Raw genomic sequence first — 14,626 nt, forward strand, 5'->3', positions numbered from 1 at the left:
CTGAGGTGAAAGGATCACCTGAGCCTGGGAGGTAAAAGGCTGTAGTGAGCTGTGACTGGACCACTGTACTTCAGCCTGGGTAAAAAAGAGTGAGACCCTGTATGTATGTATGTATAAATCAAAAAGCTACTAGTTTGCAGTCATTACAAAGAATGTGATGAACCTACGTGTTGACATGAAGAGCTCAGGAAGACACATTAAGCAAAGAGTGGGTATAGACTAAATACTATGTACAGTAAGAGTCCATTTATATAAAACACATTGCACATTTTTTTATTTACTTTTTGGACAGGGTCTTATTCCCATTGCCCAGGCTGGAGTGCAGTGGCAGGATCATGGCTCACTGCAGCCTCGACTTCCTGGGCTCATGTGATTCTCCCACCTCAGCCTCCCAAATAGCTGGGACTACAGGCACATGCCACCACACCTGGCTAATTTTTTAATTTTTAGTAGAGACATAATTTTGCCATGTTGCCCAGGCCAGGCTCAAACTCCTGGGCTCAAGCAATCTGCCTGCCTCAGCCTCCCCAAGTGCTGGGATTACAGATTACAGGCATGAGCCACCATGTCTGGCCTGCACATTTATTTTGATATATGCATAAACACTAATTTCTCAGGACAAACACAAAACTATTACAAATGGTAATGTTTTAGGAAACAGATTTGTGGAGTTTAAACCTTTCTGGATCTGACTTTTTTTCCCCCACTATGTATGTGAATTATGTTTGGTTTTTAAAAAATAAACAGATCCATAAATAGGTAAGAAAAGAACAGATAGAAAGAGGAAAGTTCATGTCAGTAATCAGAACTACCTGTAAGATTCCATTTATACAACATTATCGAAAAGATATGTAATTTGAAAATTACTGGATTCAGGCTAACGTTATCAGTAGCATAAAGGATATAAATCTGAACATTTTTCCACTCTATCTTTGAATAACAGAATGAAGAGCCATTTCTTGACACTTTAAGATAACTGATGTGAGTACAAGGCAGCACAATTTTCTAAAATGAGTAACAGAACCCATCACCCAAAAGGTATTACAATCGAAAAACAAAAACTTTAAGCTGATTTAAAAATGACAAACCATAAACCATAGCAGATAAAAGAAAGACAGAGAAGATATAGGATGATACCCTGAAGGACAAGAGGCTTCTATAACACTAAGTGCAAAAGAGGAATACTGGAAGTGATATTCCCAGGTCAATTAGACACAGTAGGAAAATTTGAGACTATCCCTGAAACAACTCACAAACAGGGATCTCTGAGGGTGTGGGGATGGCTTCTGCAAATGAACCCCTATTATGTGGATAAGGCAGATCTATCATCTGTGCCTTCAAACACAGCTCCTGAGGCGACTGACGGTAAGTTTTTATTCATTTCTAGGTTCCATTTGAAGAAAAGTCAATTTTTAAAAGAAAGAGACTAGAATGATAGAAAAAAATAAAACAAGAGATGGAAAAAGATAGAAAACACGTTGGTGGTAGCTAGGAGACAGGGAGGGCAGGTAGACTGTACAGTGAGCAGCAAAAGGGAATTCTTTTATGGTGACGGTTCTATACCTCAATGTAGTGGTGAGTACATGAATCTATACACGTAATAAAACTGAACAGAGGTACATATGTTACACACAAACATAAATGAATGCAGATGAAAATGGTGAAACTGAATAAGGTCTAAAGTGCAGTTAACAGTAATGTACTAATGTCAATTTCTTGGTTTTGCTATAGTACTACAGTTGTATGTCACCATTTGAGGAAGTTAGGTAAAGGGTAAATGGGAGGGATTCTTTGTACTATTTTTGTAACTTCCTGTGAGTCTATAACTATTTTGAAATAAAAAGTTTAAAAACAAGTCTACTGAACAGAAAAAAAGAATACTTTTTTTAAACGTTTTTGAGACAGGGTCTCACTCTGTTGCCCAGGCTGGAGCACAGTACTGTAATCACGGCTCACGACAACTTCAAACTCCTGGGTGCAAGCAATCCTCTCACTTCAGCGTCCCAAGCAGCTGGTACTATGAGCATGCACCACCACACTCAACCAACTGTTTTATTTTTTGTACAGACAGGATCTCACTATGTTGCCCATGCTGGTCTCAAACTCCTGAGCTCAAACAATCCACCCACCTTGGCCTCCCAAAGTGCTGGGATTATAGGTGTGAGCTACCTTGCCCGGCCAAGAAATGCTTCATTTAGCAGAAAAATAAATGTTGTCAATGGGATCAAAGCGGTAGGTGCCAAACATTTTCAAATGTTTTTTGCATTAAATGAAATCTCTAAATGGTATCTGGAGACTAAAAGCAGTCTATTATCAATTATTGATAGTAAATTACTACTACCATTTACTATTACTGTTACTGATAAGTAATGATAATCTATCACTAGTTTCACATTTAATTTTGTATTTTAAATAAACTAAAACTTCAAGGCTAGTCAAAACGGAGTATTCTGAGTCTAAGAAGAAAAGCCTAGGGATTAACTACCTCTTATCTATAGTCAACATTCAATCACACATAATAGAGAAGAACAAAAGAGGATAATGAAAAATGACTTTAAACGGCTCAAAGAAACACTCTCATTCACAATTTCCCATGCTCGGCTACTTTGCCACTTTCCAGACTGGGTAAGGAAACAGGTGACAAAGGACTTCCAGTTTTCTGTGGTCCATAAGGTCAAAGTTCTGGACACAGATCAGACAAGTAAATAAATACTAGAGGACACGAAGTGGATGTGATGGGACTGGATTCTTGACTTTTTTTTTTTAAATAGAGATGGGAGCTCACTATGTTGCCCAGGCTGGTCTTAAACTCCTGGACTCAAGTGATCCTCCCCACCTCAGTCTCCCAAAGTGCTGGGATTACAGGCGTAAGCCACTGCACCCAATTTCATTAATAAAACAAATGTGCCTTTGTCTCTGCTTTTTGGTAACAATGCTTAAGGAGTGATTATAACAGCTGAAAAAAAATCAGCAAAATAAAGTAAGAATGCATTCTAAGCAGTGTACCTCTTACTGATCTACAGAGAAATTATACCACCTTTTTTTTTTTGGAGACAGAGTCTTGCTCTGTTGTCCAGGCTGGAGTGCAGTGACATGCCACTTCGGCTCACCGCAACTTCCACCTCCTCAGTTCAAGTGATTCTCCTGCCTCTCAGCCTCCTGAGTAGCTGGGATTACAGGTGCATGTCACCATGCCTGGCTAACTTTTGTATTTTTAGTAGAGATGAGGTTTCACCATATTGGTCAGGCTGGTCTTGAACTCCTGACCTCAAGTGATCCACTTGCCTCAGCCTCCCAAAGTGCTGGGATTATAGGCGTGAGCCACCGCGCCCAGCCTATACCACATTTTTAATTGGTTACAAATTCTGGTTTAAAATAAGCTTTCACCCTAGACGCTGTGAATATTTAAAAATTGGTCAGGTGTAAAACAGTCCCTTTCTACCCCAGCAGAGACATGCTTCAGGAGTTCTAACTAAAAAGGCCGGGGGAGGGGCAGAGAGGGCCAGCAGTGGATGGGCAAGAAAAGGAGGTAAAAGGTGCAAATGATAAAAGAAATTGGACAAATCCAACAAACTGCAGTTATGAGTTTGTTTTTAAAGCGGTTGCTTACCTGCACTAAAGCCTGGACAGCATGAACTTGTCCAGCTATCCTTAAACTATCATCCCCTTCTCCACTACAGATGGAAGAATCAAAAGAACACGATGTTTCCATGTTGACAAGACAGTGCCGATTCCGAGCACTATACTCCACTAGATTTATCAGCAGACCTAAGCCCTTCAAAAATTTTAAAAGACACATATTATCAGAGATGAGTACTTAAAACAAATGAATACAATATACACAATTTTTATTGGCAACTAAAAAGCTGAATATCAGTGTTCTACCACCTACAAAATGGCTAAAAACCAGTAAGTATGAAAGGCCAAAAAGAAAAAAAGAAAGAAAAAAGGCCAGGCACAGGGCTCATGCCTGTAATCCCAGCACTTTGGGAGGCCAAGGTGGGTGGATCACTTGAGGCCAGGAGCTCGAGACCAACCTGACAAACATGGGGAAACCCCATCTCTACTAAAAATACAAAAATAAGCCAGGTGTGTTGTCAGATGCCTGTAATCCCACCTAATTGGGAGGCTGAGGCAGGAAAATAGCTTGAACCCAGGAGATGGAGGTTGCAGTGAGCCGAGACTGTGCCACTGCACTCCAGCCTGGGCAAGAGAGTGAGTGAGACTCCATCTCAAAAACAAACAAACAACAAAAAACAAAACAAAACAAAACAAAAAAACCACCGATTTTCCCAAAGAATCATTCCTTTTATTTTTAATTGCCAATTTTAGCTTTCGTACTTTTTATTTTTACATAGGGTCTTTCATGGCTTTCTTTTGCACAATAAGAAGTACGTTCAGCCAGACGCAATAGCTCATACCTGTAATCCCACCACTTTGGGAGGCTGAGGCGGGCAGATCACTTGAGGCCAGGAGTTTGAGACCAGCCTTGGCAACATGGCAAAACCCCGTCTCTACTAAAAATACAAAAATTAGCCAGGCGTGGTGGCACACACCTACAGTCCCAGCACCTGGAAGGCTGAGGCAGGAGAACTGCTTGAACCAGGGAGGCGGAGGTTGCAGTGAGCCAAGATGTTGCCACTGTAGACTCCATCTCCCAAAAAAAAAAAAAAAAAAAAGAAAAAGAAAAAGAAACACACACAGTAAGTTCATAAGGAAATTCATGGAAAAAACCCACAATATATTAAAGGGTTGGTTCTTAAACCCAAACTAAGGTTAACATTTTGCACACCTTATTAGATATGATACTCATTTCTGAAAAAGTCATTTCAACTTACCAGCACTCGAATATCAAATCTCTGCTCCTGAGGTAGGTACTTTGGAACCTGAAGCACACAGTTCAGCGCTGTGCCTATGAGACCGTCCTGCTCTCCTGTTTTGGTGCTGCCCCACTCTGAAATAAGAAATGGATACAGGAAAATGGTTACTGATTCTTCCTTAGAACACTAATAATGGAGATTTATTAACATGGATATTAACTTAGAACTGTACAGTCATTCCTCTATTGAAACATACTATTGATACTTCCGGGTCAAGCTACTAGGCTTCTAAAAATATCAACTCTTAAAAGCAATTTAAACCTACACATGAGTAAGTCAAGTACATTATGACAAATAAAAAAATCACTACCCCAGGAAAAGGAGAAACAAAAATAACTTGTTTTCACATGCAATATACATCTTTCAATGAGAAAAAAATGGAAAAAATCTTACCATTATCATTAGTTAAATTAAGCAACACCCCAATGATGGCCCTCATGCAGTCCTCCACTGCTTTGCCTACATGGTTAGTTACATTCTGGTGAGGCAGAGGCTTACTGTCAGCTAAGCATATGCTGTCCTCAGCACGGTTGTACTGCTGAATCAGTTCTTCACAATGCTGTAATGCTCTTAAAAGGAAATAAAATATAGACTATTATAGTAAATAATAATAGGTACACAGCAAATTTCTATTTACTTGAACCTAAAGGCTATCGGATGAAATTTCACTTTATTTTGGAAAAACCTGATACCTTAAAAAACTTATTCAAGGAATGTTAAAATTAAAAACTTATGGCAGAAGTTTATATCTGTACTATCTACATTTACCACTAGTAATCTCTTTATTTCCAAATTGTCTCACACGTTATTGATCTCTCCAATATAAGAGACAGACCACAACCCTTTCTCAAACAGGGCAAATGGTTAACAGCTAATGTTGGACACTTCTGAGGTAGTAAATGTTATTACTACATAATAAATGTTAATGTAAAGACAAGTATTAAATATTTCATATGCATTAGAGCAAATCATTATTTTTATTACCTTCACTACCAACGTTGACAGTATAAATCATTATTTTTTAATTTAAGTTCATTCAAATTGACATGTCTCCTCGACAGTTTTCCAAGGGGATGAGCTACATCTAAGGATTCTCGCTCTCCCTCTCCCTCTCCCCTTCCCTCTCCCTCTCCCTCCACGATCTCCCTCTCCCTCTCTCTCCAGGGTCTCCCTCTCCCTCTCTCTCTCCACAGTCTCCCTCTGATGCTGAGCCGAGGCTGGACTGTACTGCTGCCATCTCGGCTCACTGCAACCTCCCTGCCTGATTCTCCTGCCTCAGCCTGCCGAGTGCCTGGGATTGCAGGTGCGCGCTGCCACGCCTGACTGGTTTTTGCTGGAGTGCAGTGGCGTGAGTTCGGCTCGCTACAACCTCCATCTCCCAGCCGCCTGCCTTGGCCTCCCAAAGTGCCGAGATTGCAGCCTCTGCCTGGCTGCCACCCCGTCTGGGAAGTGAGGAGCGTCTCTGCCTGGCCGCCCATCGTCTGGGATGTGAGGAGCCCCTCTGCCCGGCCGCCCAGCCTGGGAAGTGAGGAGCGCCTCTTCCCGGCCGCCATCCCGTCTGGGAAGTGACGAGCGTCTCTGTCCGGCCGCCCATCGTCTGAGATGTGGGGAGCGCCTCTGCCCAGCCGCGACCCCGTCTGGGAACTGAAGAGTGTCTCTGCCCAACCGCCACCCCTTCTGGGAGGTGAGGAGCGTCTCTGCCCGGCCGCCCCGTCTGAGAAGTGAGGAGCCCCTCCATCCGGCAGCCGCCCTGTCCGGGAGGGAGGTGGGGGGCAGCCCCCGCCCGGCCAGCCGCCCCGTCCAGGAGGGAGGTGGGGGGCAGCCCCCGCCCGGCAGCCGCCCCGTCCGGGAGGTCGGGGGGATGGGGGGGCGCCTCTGCCCGGCCGCCCCATCTGGGAAGTGAGGAGCCCCTCTGCCCAGCCGCCACCCCGTCTGGGAGGTGTACCCAACAGCTCATTGAGAATGGGCCATGATGACGATGGCGGTTTTGTCGAATAGAAAAGGGGGAAATGTGGGGAAAAGAAAGAGAAATCAGATTGTTATTGTGTCTGTGTAGAAAGAAGTAGACATAGGAGACTCCATTTTGTTCTGTACTAAGAAAAATTCTTCTGCCTTGGGATGCTGTTAATCTATAACCTTACCCCCAACCCCGTGCTCTCTGAAACATGTGCTGTGTCCACTCAGGGTTAAATGGATTAAGGGCAGTGCAAGATGTGCTTTGTTAAACAGATGCTTGAAGGCAGCATGCTCCTTAAGAGTCATCACCACTCCCTAATCTCAAGTACCCAGGGACACAAACACAAGGAAGGCCACAGGGTCCTCTGCCTAGGAAAACCAGAGACCCTTGTTCACATGTTTATCTGCTGACCTTCCCTCCACTATTGTCCTATGACCCTGCCAAATCCCCCTCTCCGAGAAACACCCAAGAATGATCAATAAATACTTAAAAAGAAAAGAAAAAAATAAAACAAATAAAAATTTGCTAGCAGGGTGAGATGGGACAGAATAAAAGATAGAGCGTAAATCTATAATTGTAAAATACTTAACAGCAGGTGGGATGCATAAAAAATATAGCATCTAGGTCAGGGACAAATGGAAAAGAAGGCGATATTACTGCATTAGGTTCCCAGAGGTGCTATACAAACAGAAACATGTTTTCTAAATGGTGAAACAGGTATTGAAATGACTTTATCAGAACTATGAGTCTTTTTCACAAGAGAAATTGGATTTACTAGTTGAATGTTTTTCTCTTCCTCTGGCCACAAAGGATATTGGGGCAACTTGAGAGAGGAATCAATAATGTATAGTCTGATGGACACTCAATGATCAGCCTCATAATCTGACTACATAAGCATAATAAAACAAAGTCAGAGTGTCTTGCAAGCTGTCATAGGGGTACTAAGCTGAGAGAAGGACCTTAGTTAAGGCAGCTAGCACTGAGAAGTTTTGTTCAAGCATTCTATCTTTCTATATTCCATTTCAAGTCTACTAAATGGTGTCCAAAGTTGCAAAGGTGGTTCTACCCTAATAAGGTAATGGCGAGAAACTATTCTGTATATTGCATGATGATCAGAATAAAACCCAAACAAATATTTGTAAGGTAAAGAACAAAATGTGTGTGTCATTAAAAACTTTATGATACAAAAAAAAAAAAGATTCTCAAGATACTACCCAAAATAACAAGGAAATATAATCCCTAATGGGTCTAGTATTTCTAAAGACACTACTTAAATCACCAAGTCCACGATTTTTAAGTTTAATACAAATCAAGTAAGCTCACTCTGTCAGTTGACTCTTCACACAATTATATATCACACAAAATTCTTAAAGAAACCGTATCTAATCTACGCCTAGTTGCCCTTTAAAACATACTGAGGAAATTCTGTAAAAGTTCTTAATATTTTACAACCCTTTGGTCAGGAAGGTGTTCCTCATGTCTAACCTAAAATAATTTGTTCTTCTGGTATTGAATGCTGGTCAGGATTACCATACTGTCACTGGTAACTCAACTGTTTTCAGGCTGGGCTAAACTGGGGCTTTGAAGACAAAAGGAGGTTCAGCATATGTTATTTAATCTTTCTGTATGCTATCTCCGAATTGATCATGGTTTCTGCTGAAAAGCTTAAAAACCTAGAGATAAGTGCTCTTTTACAAACACTCAATTCTGACCTCTACTGCCACTTCCAAGACATTTGGCCTGAATTTCCTAATCACAACAAAAGAGCATCTGTCATATCAAATACTTCCTCTTACAAGGTAGTTGTCAGAGGTTATGAAGTATACAAAAGAGATATTTTTAAATCAGAAACAACATACACAATTATTCTTAATTTAAAAAAGAAAATGAAATCAGAAACATTTAACTTCAATAATCTTTGGTAAGGAAGGGTAAAAACATGGTAGCAAACAACCAGAATGCATGCGGTAAGAGCACTAAATACAGGCAATGCACAGTGGCTAATGCCTGTAATCCCAACATTTTGGGAGGTCAAGGCAGGAGAATCACTTAAGCCCACGAGTTTGAGACCAGCTGGGACAACACAGCAAGACCCTGTATCTACTTAAAAAAAAAAAGAGAGAGCGAGCGCTAAATATGTATAAAATAGGCCAGGCACGGTGGCTCACGTCTGTAATCCCAACACTTTGGGAGGCCAAGGCGGGTGGATCACCTGAGGTCAGGAGTTCGAAACCAGCCTGGTCAACATGGTGAAACCCCGTCTCTGCTAAAAATACAAAAATTAGCCAAGTGTGGTGGCGCACACCTGTTGTCCCAGCTATTCGGAAGGCTGAGGCAGGAGAATCATGTGAATCCAGAAGGCAGAGGTTGCAGTGAGCCGAGATCATGCCACTGTACTCCAGCCTGGGCTCAGAAAAAAAATAAAATAAAATAAAGAAAAATAAAATATACAAATGCAAGATACAAAACGTACAAATCCAAGGCAAAAAAAGGAGATTTTAAAAACCTACAGATTAAGAAAATCTACTGAGACTAGAAATTTGAGACTACTGAAAATTAGAATATTGACTAAACATAAAATATTAAGCAACTAATAATGTGTGGCATGAAAATGGCACTGGGGTTATATTTTTTAAAAGAGTCCTTTTCTTCTAGGCATTATGTACTTAAGTATTTATGGATGAAATAATATCTGGATCTGTTTCAAATAATACAGGAGAGGGAATGGATGAGGTTACAGATGGAAACCAGACTGGCCATGATTGATAATGTGTACATTACAGTTTATTACACTATTTATATTTGAATTCCTCCAAAATAAGAGGTTAAAAAACAGATAAACTAGAGTAAGACTGCAATGGGCCTTTGATAAGGCTGACTTCAATAAGAAAGTTGTACATATATCCAAAGACAATAAGGAATCAGAGATTTGAGAAATTAAAATTATTTTTTCAAAGCAGCGATTTGGAGAAAGTTAACTCCATGTGGTATTGTTCTGGATAGGCTAAAGGCCAGAGAACTAGGGCAGATATCAAGAACTAGGACAGAGATATCAGGAAGAGGTTGCTGTAATAAGATAGAACCAGGACTGGAGACATACTTGGGAATTTTACCTGCACGGAGGTGACAGCATTAGCCTAATTGTGATGAAATGTGGGAAGAAATAAATGTGGAATGGAAGAAGCTACATACAGATATAGAAAAACAGGTCTAAATAAAGTGCAGAAGAAGAGGGCTAGAAAAGTCCATTTAAAACAAGAATGAGGAAAAATGCTTAGTATTTACTATACGCCAAGTACTGTTCTAGGCTTTGCATATTAACTAATTTAACTCATTAATATGTATCACAAATAAGATACAAAAGATACTTTAAAAATCATTTAAATTTAAAAAAATTTTTATATGTATTTTTAATATACACATTTTAAAATATCTACTATGTATATATTTCTTACAAACATACAAATTAACTCATTTTATTGTAATAAAAATCCTAGGTGGGTTAGCCACTATTATTATCCCCCTTGTAAAGAGCTTGATTTGTACATTACAAAAGTTATACAGCTGAAATTATCAAACTGGAATCCACACCGTCATTTTGTGTCCAAAATCTGTACTCTTAAAACTTTTGTTACACAATGTGAACCGATTCATAGAACTCAACAGAGCATTTCATGGAGGAAGCTAATCCAAATTTCTTTCATTTATGGTCAATCCAAATGTTTAAAATAAGTAACAATGTTAGTTGTTAACTAATAAACAAAAAACTTACTTAGCTGATGAAACAATAAGTTGGGAATCTTTATATGCTATCAAGTAGCTTTGATTTTCGGGATTATGCACAGTTACCTAAAAGGGAAGAATATGAAATAATTGTGGCAATCCAAAACTTTCATTCATTCATATAACACCACATTCTGCCTGGTGCGTAAAAGATACAAAGATGAGGAAGAAACAGCCCTTGTTACCAAAGGGAATAATTTCACAACCTACAAGTTCCAGATGTAAAATAAGAAAGCTAATGCTTTATGAAAAAATTAAGACATCACTGTTATATTCATTCATAATTAACATATTCTACACTACATATTCACTGTAACGAACTGCCAAACACACTGAATGTCAGAATAGAGCAGTCCTCAACTTACAAATAACGTAAAGTTCATAAGTAGATTCATTTACAACACATTTTTACAAAGAAGTATCTGTTATCTACTGTGCCCAAAGCACTCTAGAAGACACATGGAACACTACAATTTAATCTATGCCAGGAGCTTTTAATTTATACTATACTACTTTTAAAATAACCTGGTGAACAAACCTATGCATCCTGAAATTAGCTGGCAGTATAAATTCTAATCTATACGGAACTGGGTTAAGTCTTTCATAAGAGTCAAAGAACAAAATATACTTGCTGCAGTTCAACAGTATCATTCTCCAAAGCCAAATATTATGACAGGCCATGCCTATAAACAATCTGACTCAAATAAAAGTCAAATAAACAAAATGCTAATAACAATTTAAAAATAAAACCTGATTGCATTTCACTATTGTTACCTACAAACAATGTAGTCAAGTAGAAATTCACATTAAGGAAAAAACAATAAAGATTGGAGGGGCCCAGCAAAGTGTAACGCCTGTAATCCCAATACTTTGGGAGGCTGAAGCCGGCAGACCACTTGAAACTAGGAGTTTGAGACCAGCCTGGCCAACATGGCAAAACCCCGACTCTACTAAAAATACAAAAATCAGTAGGGCATGATGGCACATGCCTATAATCCCAGCTACTCAAGAGGCTGAGGCATGAAATTGCTTGAATCCGGGAAGCAGAGGTTGCAGTGAGCTAAGATCATGTCACTGCACTGTAGCCTGGGTGACAGAGTGAGACTCTGGCTCAAAAAATAATAATAAAAATAATAAAATCTTTAAAAAAGATTGGCATATGTAAACAAACAAGCCTAACATTTCATTTGCAGCAATACAGGTACTCTTAAAATATAAAACTACTCATTTAGCTTGTTTATTAACAACTGGTTGCTCAAAAAATGTACTGCTGTTTCTATCCGGATTAACAGAAGTGAACCTCCAGAGGGGTATATAAAATATTTGGCAGTCTCTCTCTTACACACACAATCACAATTAAGACTGAATAATTTTTGCCAAATAGTCATCCATACTTACACTTTCTAAAACTCGTAAACATCTCTCTGCTCCCCACAGTGAGGCTACCAGTTTCTCTTCATCCTCATCTCTACTTAAATGATCCACACATTCTTTTACTAGGTGAAAAGAAACAAACATAAGTTAGTATTTATCATCAATACTTACCAACAGAATACTTTTAGCTAACATTAGAAGCCATCTGTACACACGCTATGAACATGCTGGAACCTCTCTGAACATTTTTTATTCTAGGTTTCATACTGTGAGATTTTGAAATGCATACTCTGTAATTATTTTGTTTCCATAATCCCCCAATATCAAAATGTTAATGGCCTCTTCTTTTTTTTTTGAGACAGAGTTTCGCTCTTGTTGCCCAGGCTGGAGTGCAATGGCACAATCTCGGCTCACTGCAACCTCCACCTCCCACATTCAAGCAATTCTCCTGCCTCAGCCTCCCAAGTAGCTGGGATTATGAGCATGCACCACCACGCCTGGCTAGTTTTGTATTTTTAGTAGAGACGGGGTTTCTCCATGTTGGTCAGGCTGGTCTCAAACTCCCGACCTCAGGTGATCCGCCCGCCTCGGCCTCCCAAAGTGCTGGGATTACAGGCATGAGCCACTGCGCCCGGCCGGCCTCTTCTTTAAATGTTAGAAATTTGCAGGATGCAACTAAAAAATAATAATGATAATAGACATTTCCAAACTGATACAATTATTTTTTGAAGTATGTCAATGGAGTATTTTCTTCAGGCTTTAAATAATATATAAAAACATTCTAAATGTAAATATCATACCTTTATCTACAATATGATCCAGACCACCCAAAAGCCGGAGTTCTTCTTTAAACCAGTCTCCTGCTCGTTTAGAAGTAAGGGATAATAATGTCTCCATAGCTAAATGCCCAGTCTAAAAACCAGAAGCATCATTAATGAATATCAACTTTTAGCAATAACTCTAGAAATTGTTTCTCTTTACAAAAATTTACTGCATGCTACATGTAGTTTTTTAACACTACTTTTATACATAAAATTGAACTAATTTTCAATTTTATCAGAATAGTCTACATTGAACAAAGTTTTTTAACCAGCTTTTCATAGAGAAAATGTGCTATTAGTCTATCATTTGTCAGTTTAATATTATACATATATATATGTACTCTTATTTCTACAGTATACAGGTCAAGTGTGGAACTGCTAAGTCAAAGGGTACATGTATTTTTTAACTGTAAATCAATATTGGATTAATTTACCACAATGGATTTAACAAGTAACACTCTCAGGAGCAAAGTGTGGGAGTGCCAGTTGCCCTGAATCTTCAAAAGTACAAGTTATCACTTAACATTTTTGTCTGAGGGTACAAAATGGTAACATACTGCTTTTGTTTGTATTTTTACAACGACAGTAACCTTGAACAGTTTTTCACATATTAATTAACTATGTTTCTACTATGAGACTCCTGTTCAATATTCTTTCCATATTTTCCTGCAAGACTGATTGTCTTTTCTTATTATTTGGTGTATTTTGTCTATTCTGCATACAAATCCTTTGTTCACTTTAGTGTTGCAGACTGACTAGTTTTAAAGGGCATACTGCGGGCTTAGCAGCTCAGATATTCATCATGTGGCCATGATGACAAAACTGTATACAAATAATGCTTTAGGACCACCACCAGAAGAGTACAAAAGCTAAGAGCCACACTCACAACCTGAGTAAAGTTTTTATTGCCCTTTATTTCACTTTGGCTGTTGTTTTTCTTTTTAAAGCAGACAGCCACTTCCCAAAAAAGAGCAATTTGGTTCCTGCTGTAATAAAGAACTTCAGCAGAACAAAAGAAATGCTTTAACTAGCAAAGACTGACAAGATCTGGTTTTTCTCCCTAAGTTTCTCCCCTTCAAAAGATGAGAGTTTACATTAAGTCCTTCAGGTCTATTTGAAAAATGCACATAAATTAGATATTTAGAAATACAAATAACAGATATTACCAGTGAAAACCTTTGGACTGCACATTTAGAAGAGATCTAGAAGATTTTAATCTACTTCTTTTAAAAAAGTTGTTCTCGGCCAGGTGCGGTGGCTCACACCTGTAATCCCAGCACTTTGGGAGGCCGAGGCGGGCTGATCACCTGAGGTCAGGAGATTAAGACCAGTCTGGCCAACATGGTAAAACCCCATCTCTACTAAAAATACAAAAATTAGCTGGGCGTGGTGGTGGGTGCCTGTAATTCCAGCTACTCGGGAGGCTGAGGCAGGAGGAATTGCTTGAACCCGGGAGGTGGAGGTTGCAGCGAGCCAAGATTTGTGCCACTGCGCTCCAACCTGGGCGACAGAATGAGATCCCGTCTCAAAAAAAAAAACAAAAAGAGTTGTTCTCCAAGGTGACAAATATAGAACTAGAATCCAATACCACAAAAACAGATTCAATTGTGCCCATTTTTCATTCTGTCCCTCAAAGAGTAATTTAGACTGGTTCGTGTGTGTCAATTCATGAGTCATACAGGCAAAGCTGAAGCCTAATGAGGCATTCTTTGTTTAGAAGAAAGGTGATGGTAATTTGATATTAATAATTAAAACTCGAGCCTTTTTAGGAAGTTTTGTTTTTGTTTCTATTGGCATAAAAAGGATTCTTT

General features: G+C 39.4%; 1 protein-coding gene across 4 annotated transcripts in view; it reads right to left on the reverse strand.

Annotated features, from left to right (window-relative positions):
* Positions 1 to 14,626, reverse strand: part of WAPL (WAPL cohesin release factor) — a 90,060-nt gene that overhangs the window by 13,055 nt on the left and 62,379 nt on the right. For all 4 annotated transcript variants that reach the window (XM_019035271.4, XM_019035270.4, XM_055353189.2 and 1 more), the window contains 6 exons: positions 12,795 to 12,906; positions 12,019 to 12,116; positions 10,610 to 10,686; positions 5,274 to 5,449; positions 4,839 to 4,954; positions 3,611 to 3,775 (listed from right to left, as the gene is read on the reverse strand). In XM_019035271.4, coding sequence (XP_018890816.1) covers positions 3,611 to 3,775; positions 4,839 to 4,954; positions 5,274 to 5,449; positions 10,610 to 10,686; positions 12,019 to 12,116; positions 12,795 to 12,906 — 744 coding nt within the window. The remainder of the gene's footprint in view (positions 1 to 3,610; positions 3,776 to 4,838; positions 4,955 to 5,273; positions 5,450 to 10,609; positions 10,687 to 12,018; positions 12,117 to 12,794; positions 12,907 to 14,626) is intronic.

This window comes from Gorilla gorilla, chromosome 8 (genome assembly GCF_029281585.2).
Source record: "Gorilla gorilla gorilla isolate KB3781 chromosome 8, NHGRI_mGorGor1-v2.1_pri, whole genome shotgun sequence".
In the NCBI taxonomy this organism is placed as follows: Eukaryota; Metazoa; Chordata; class Mammalia; order Primates; family Hominidae; genus Gorilla; species Gorilla gorilla.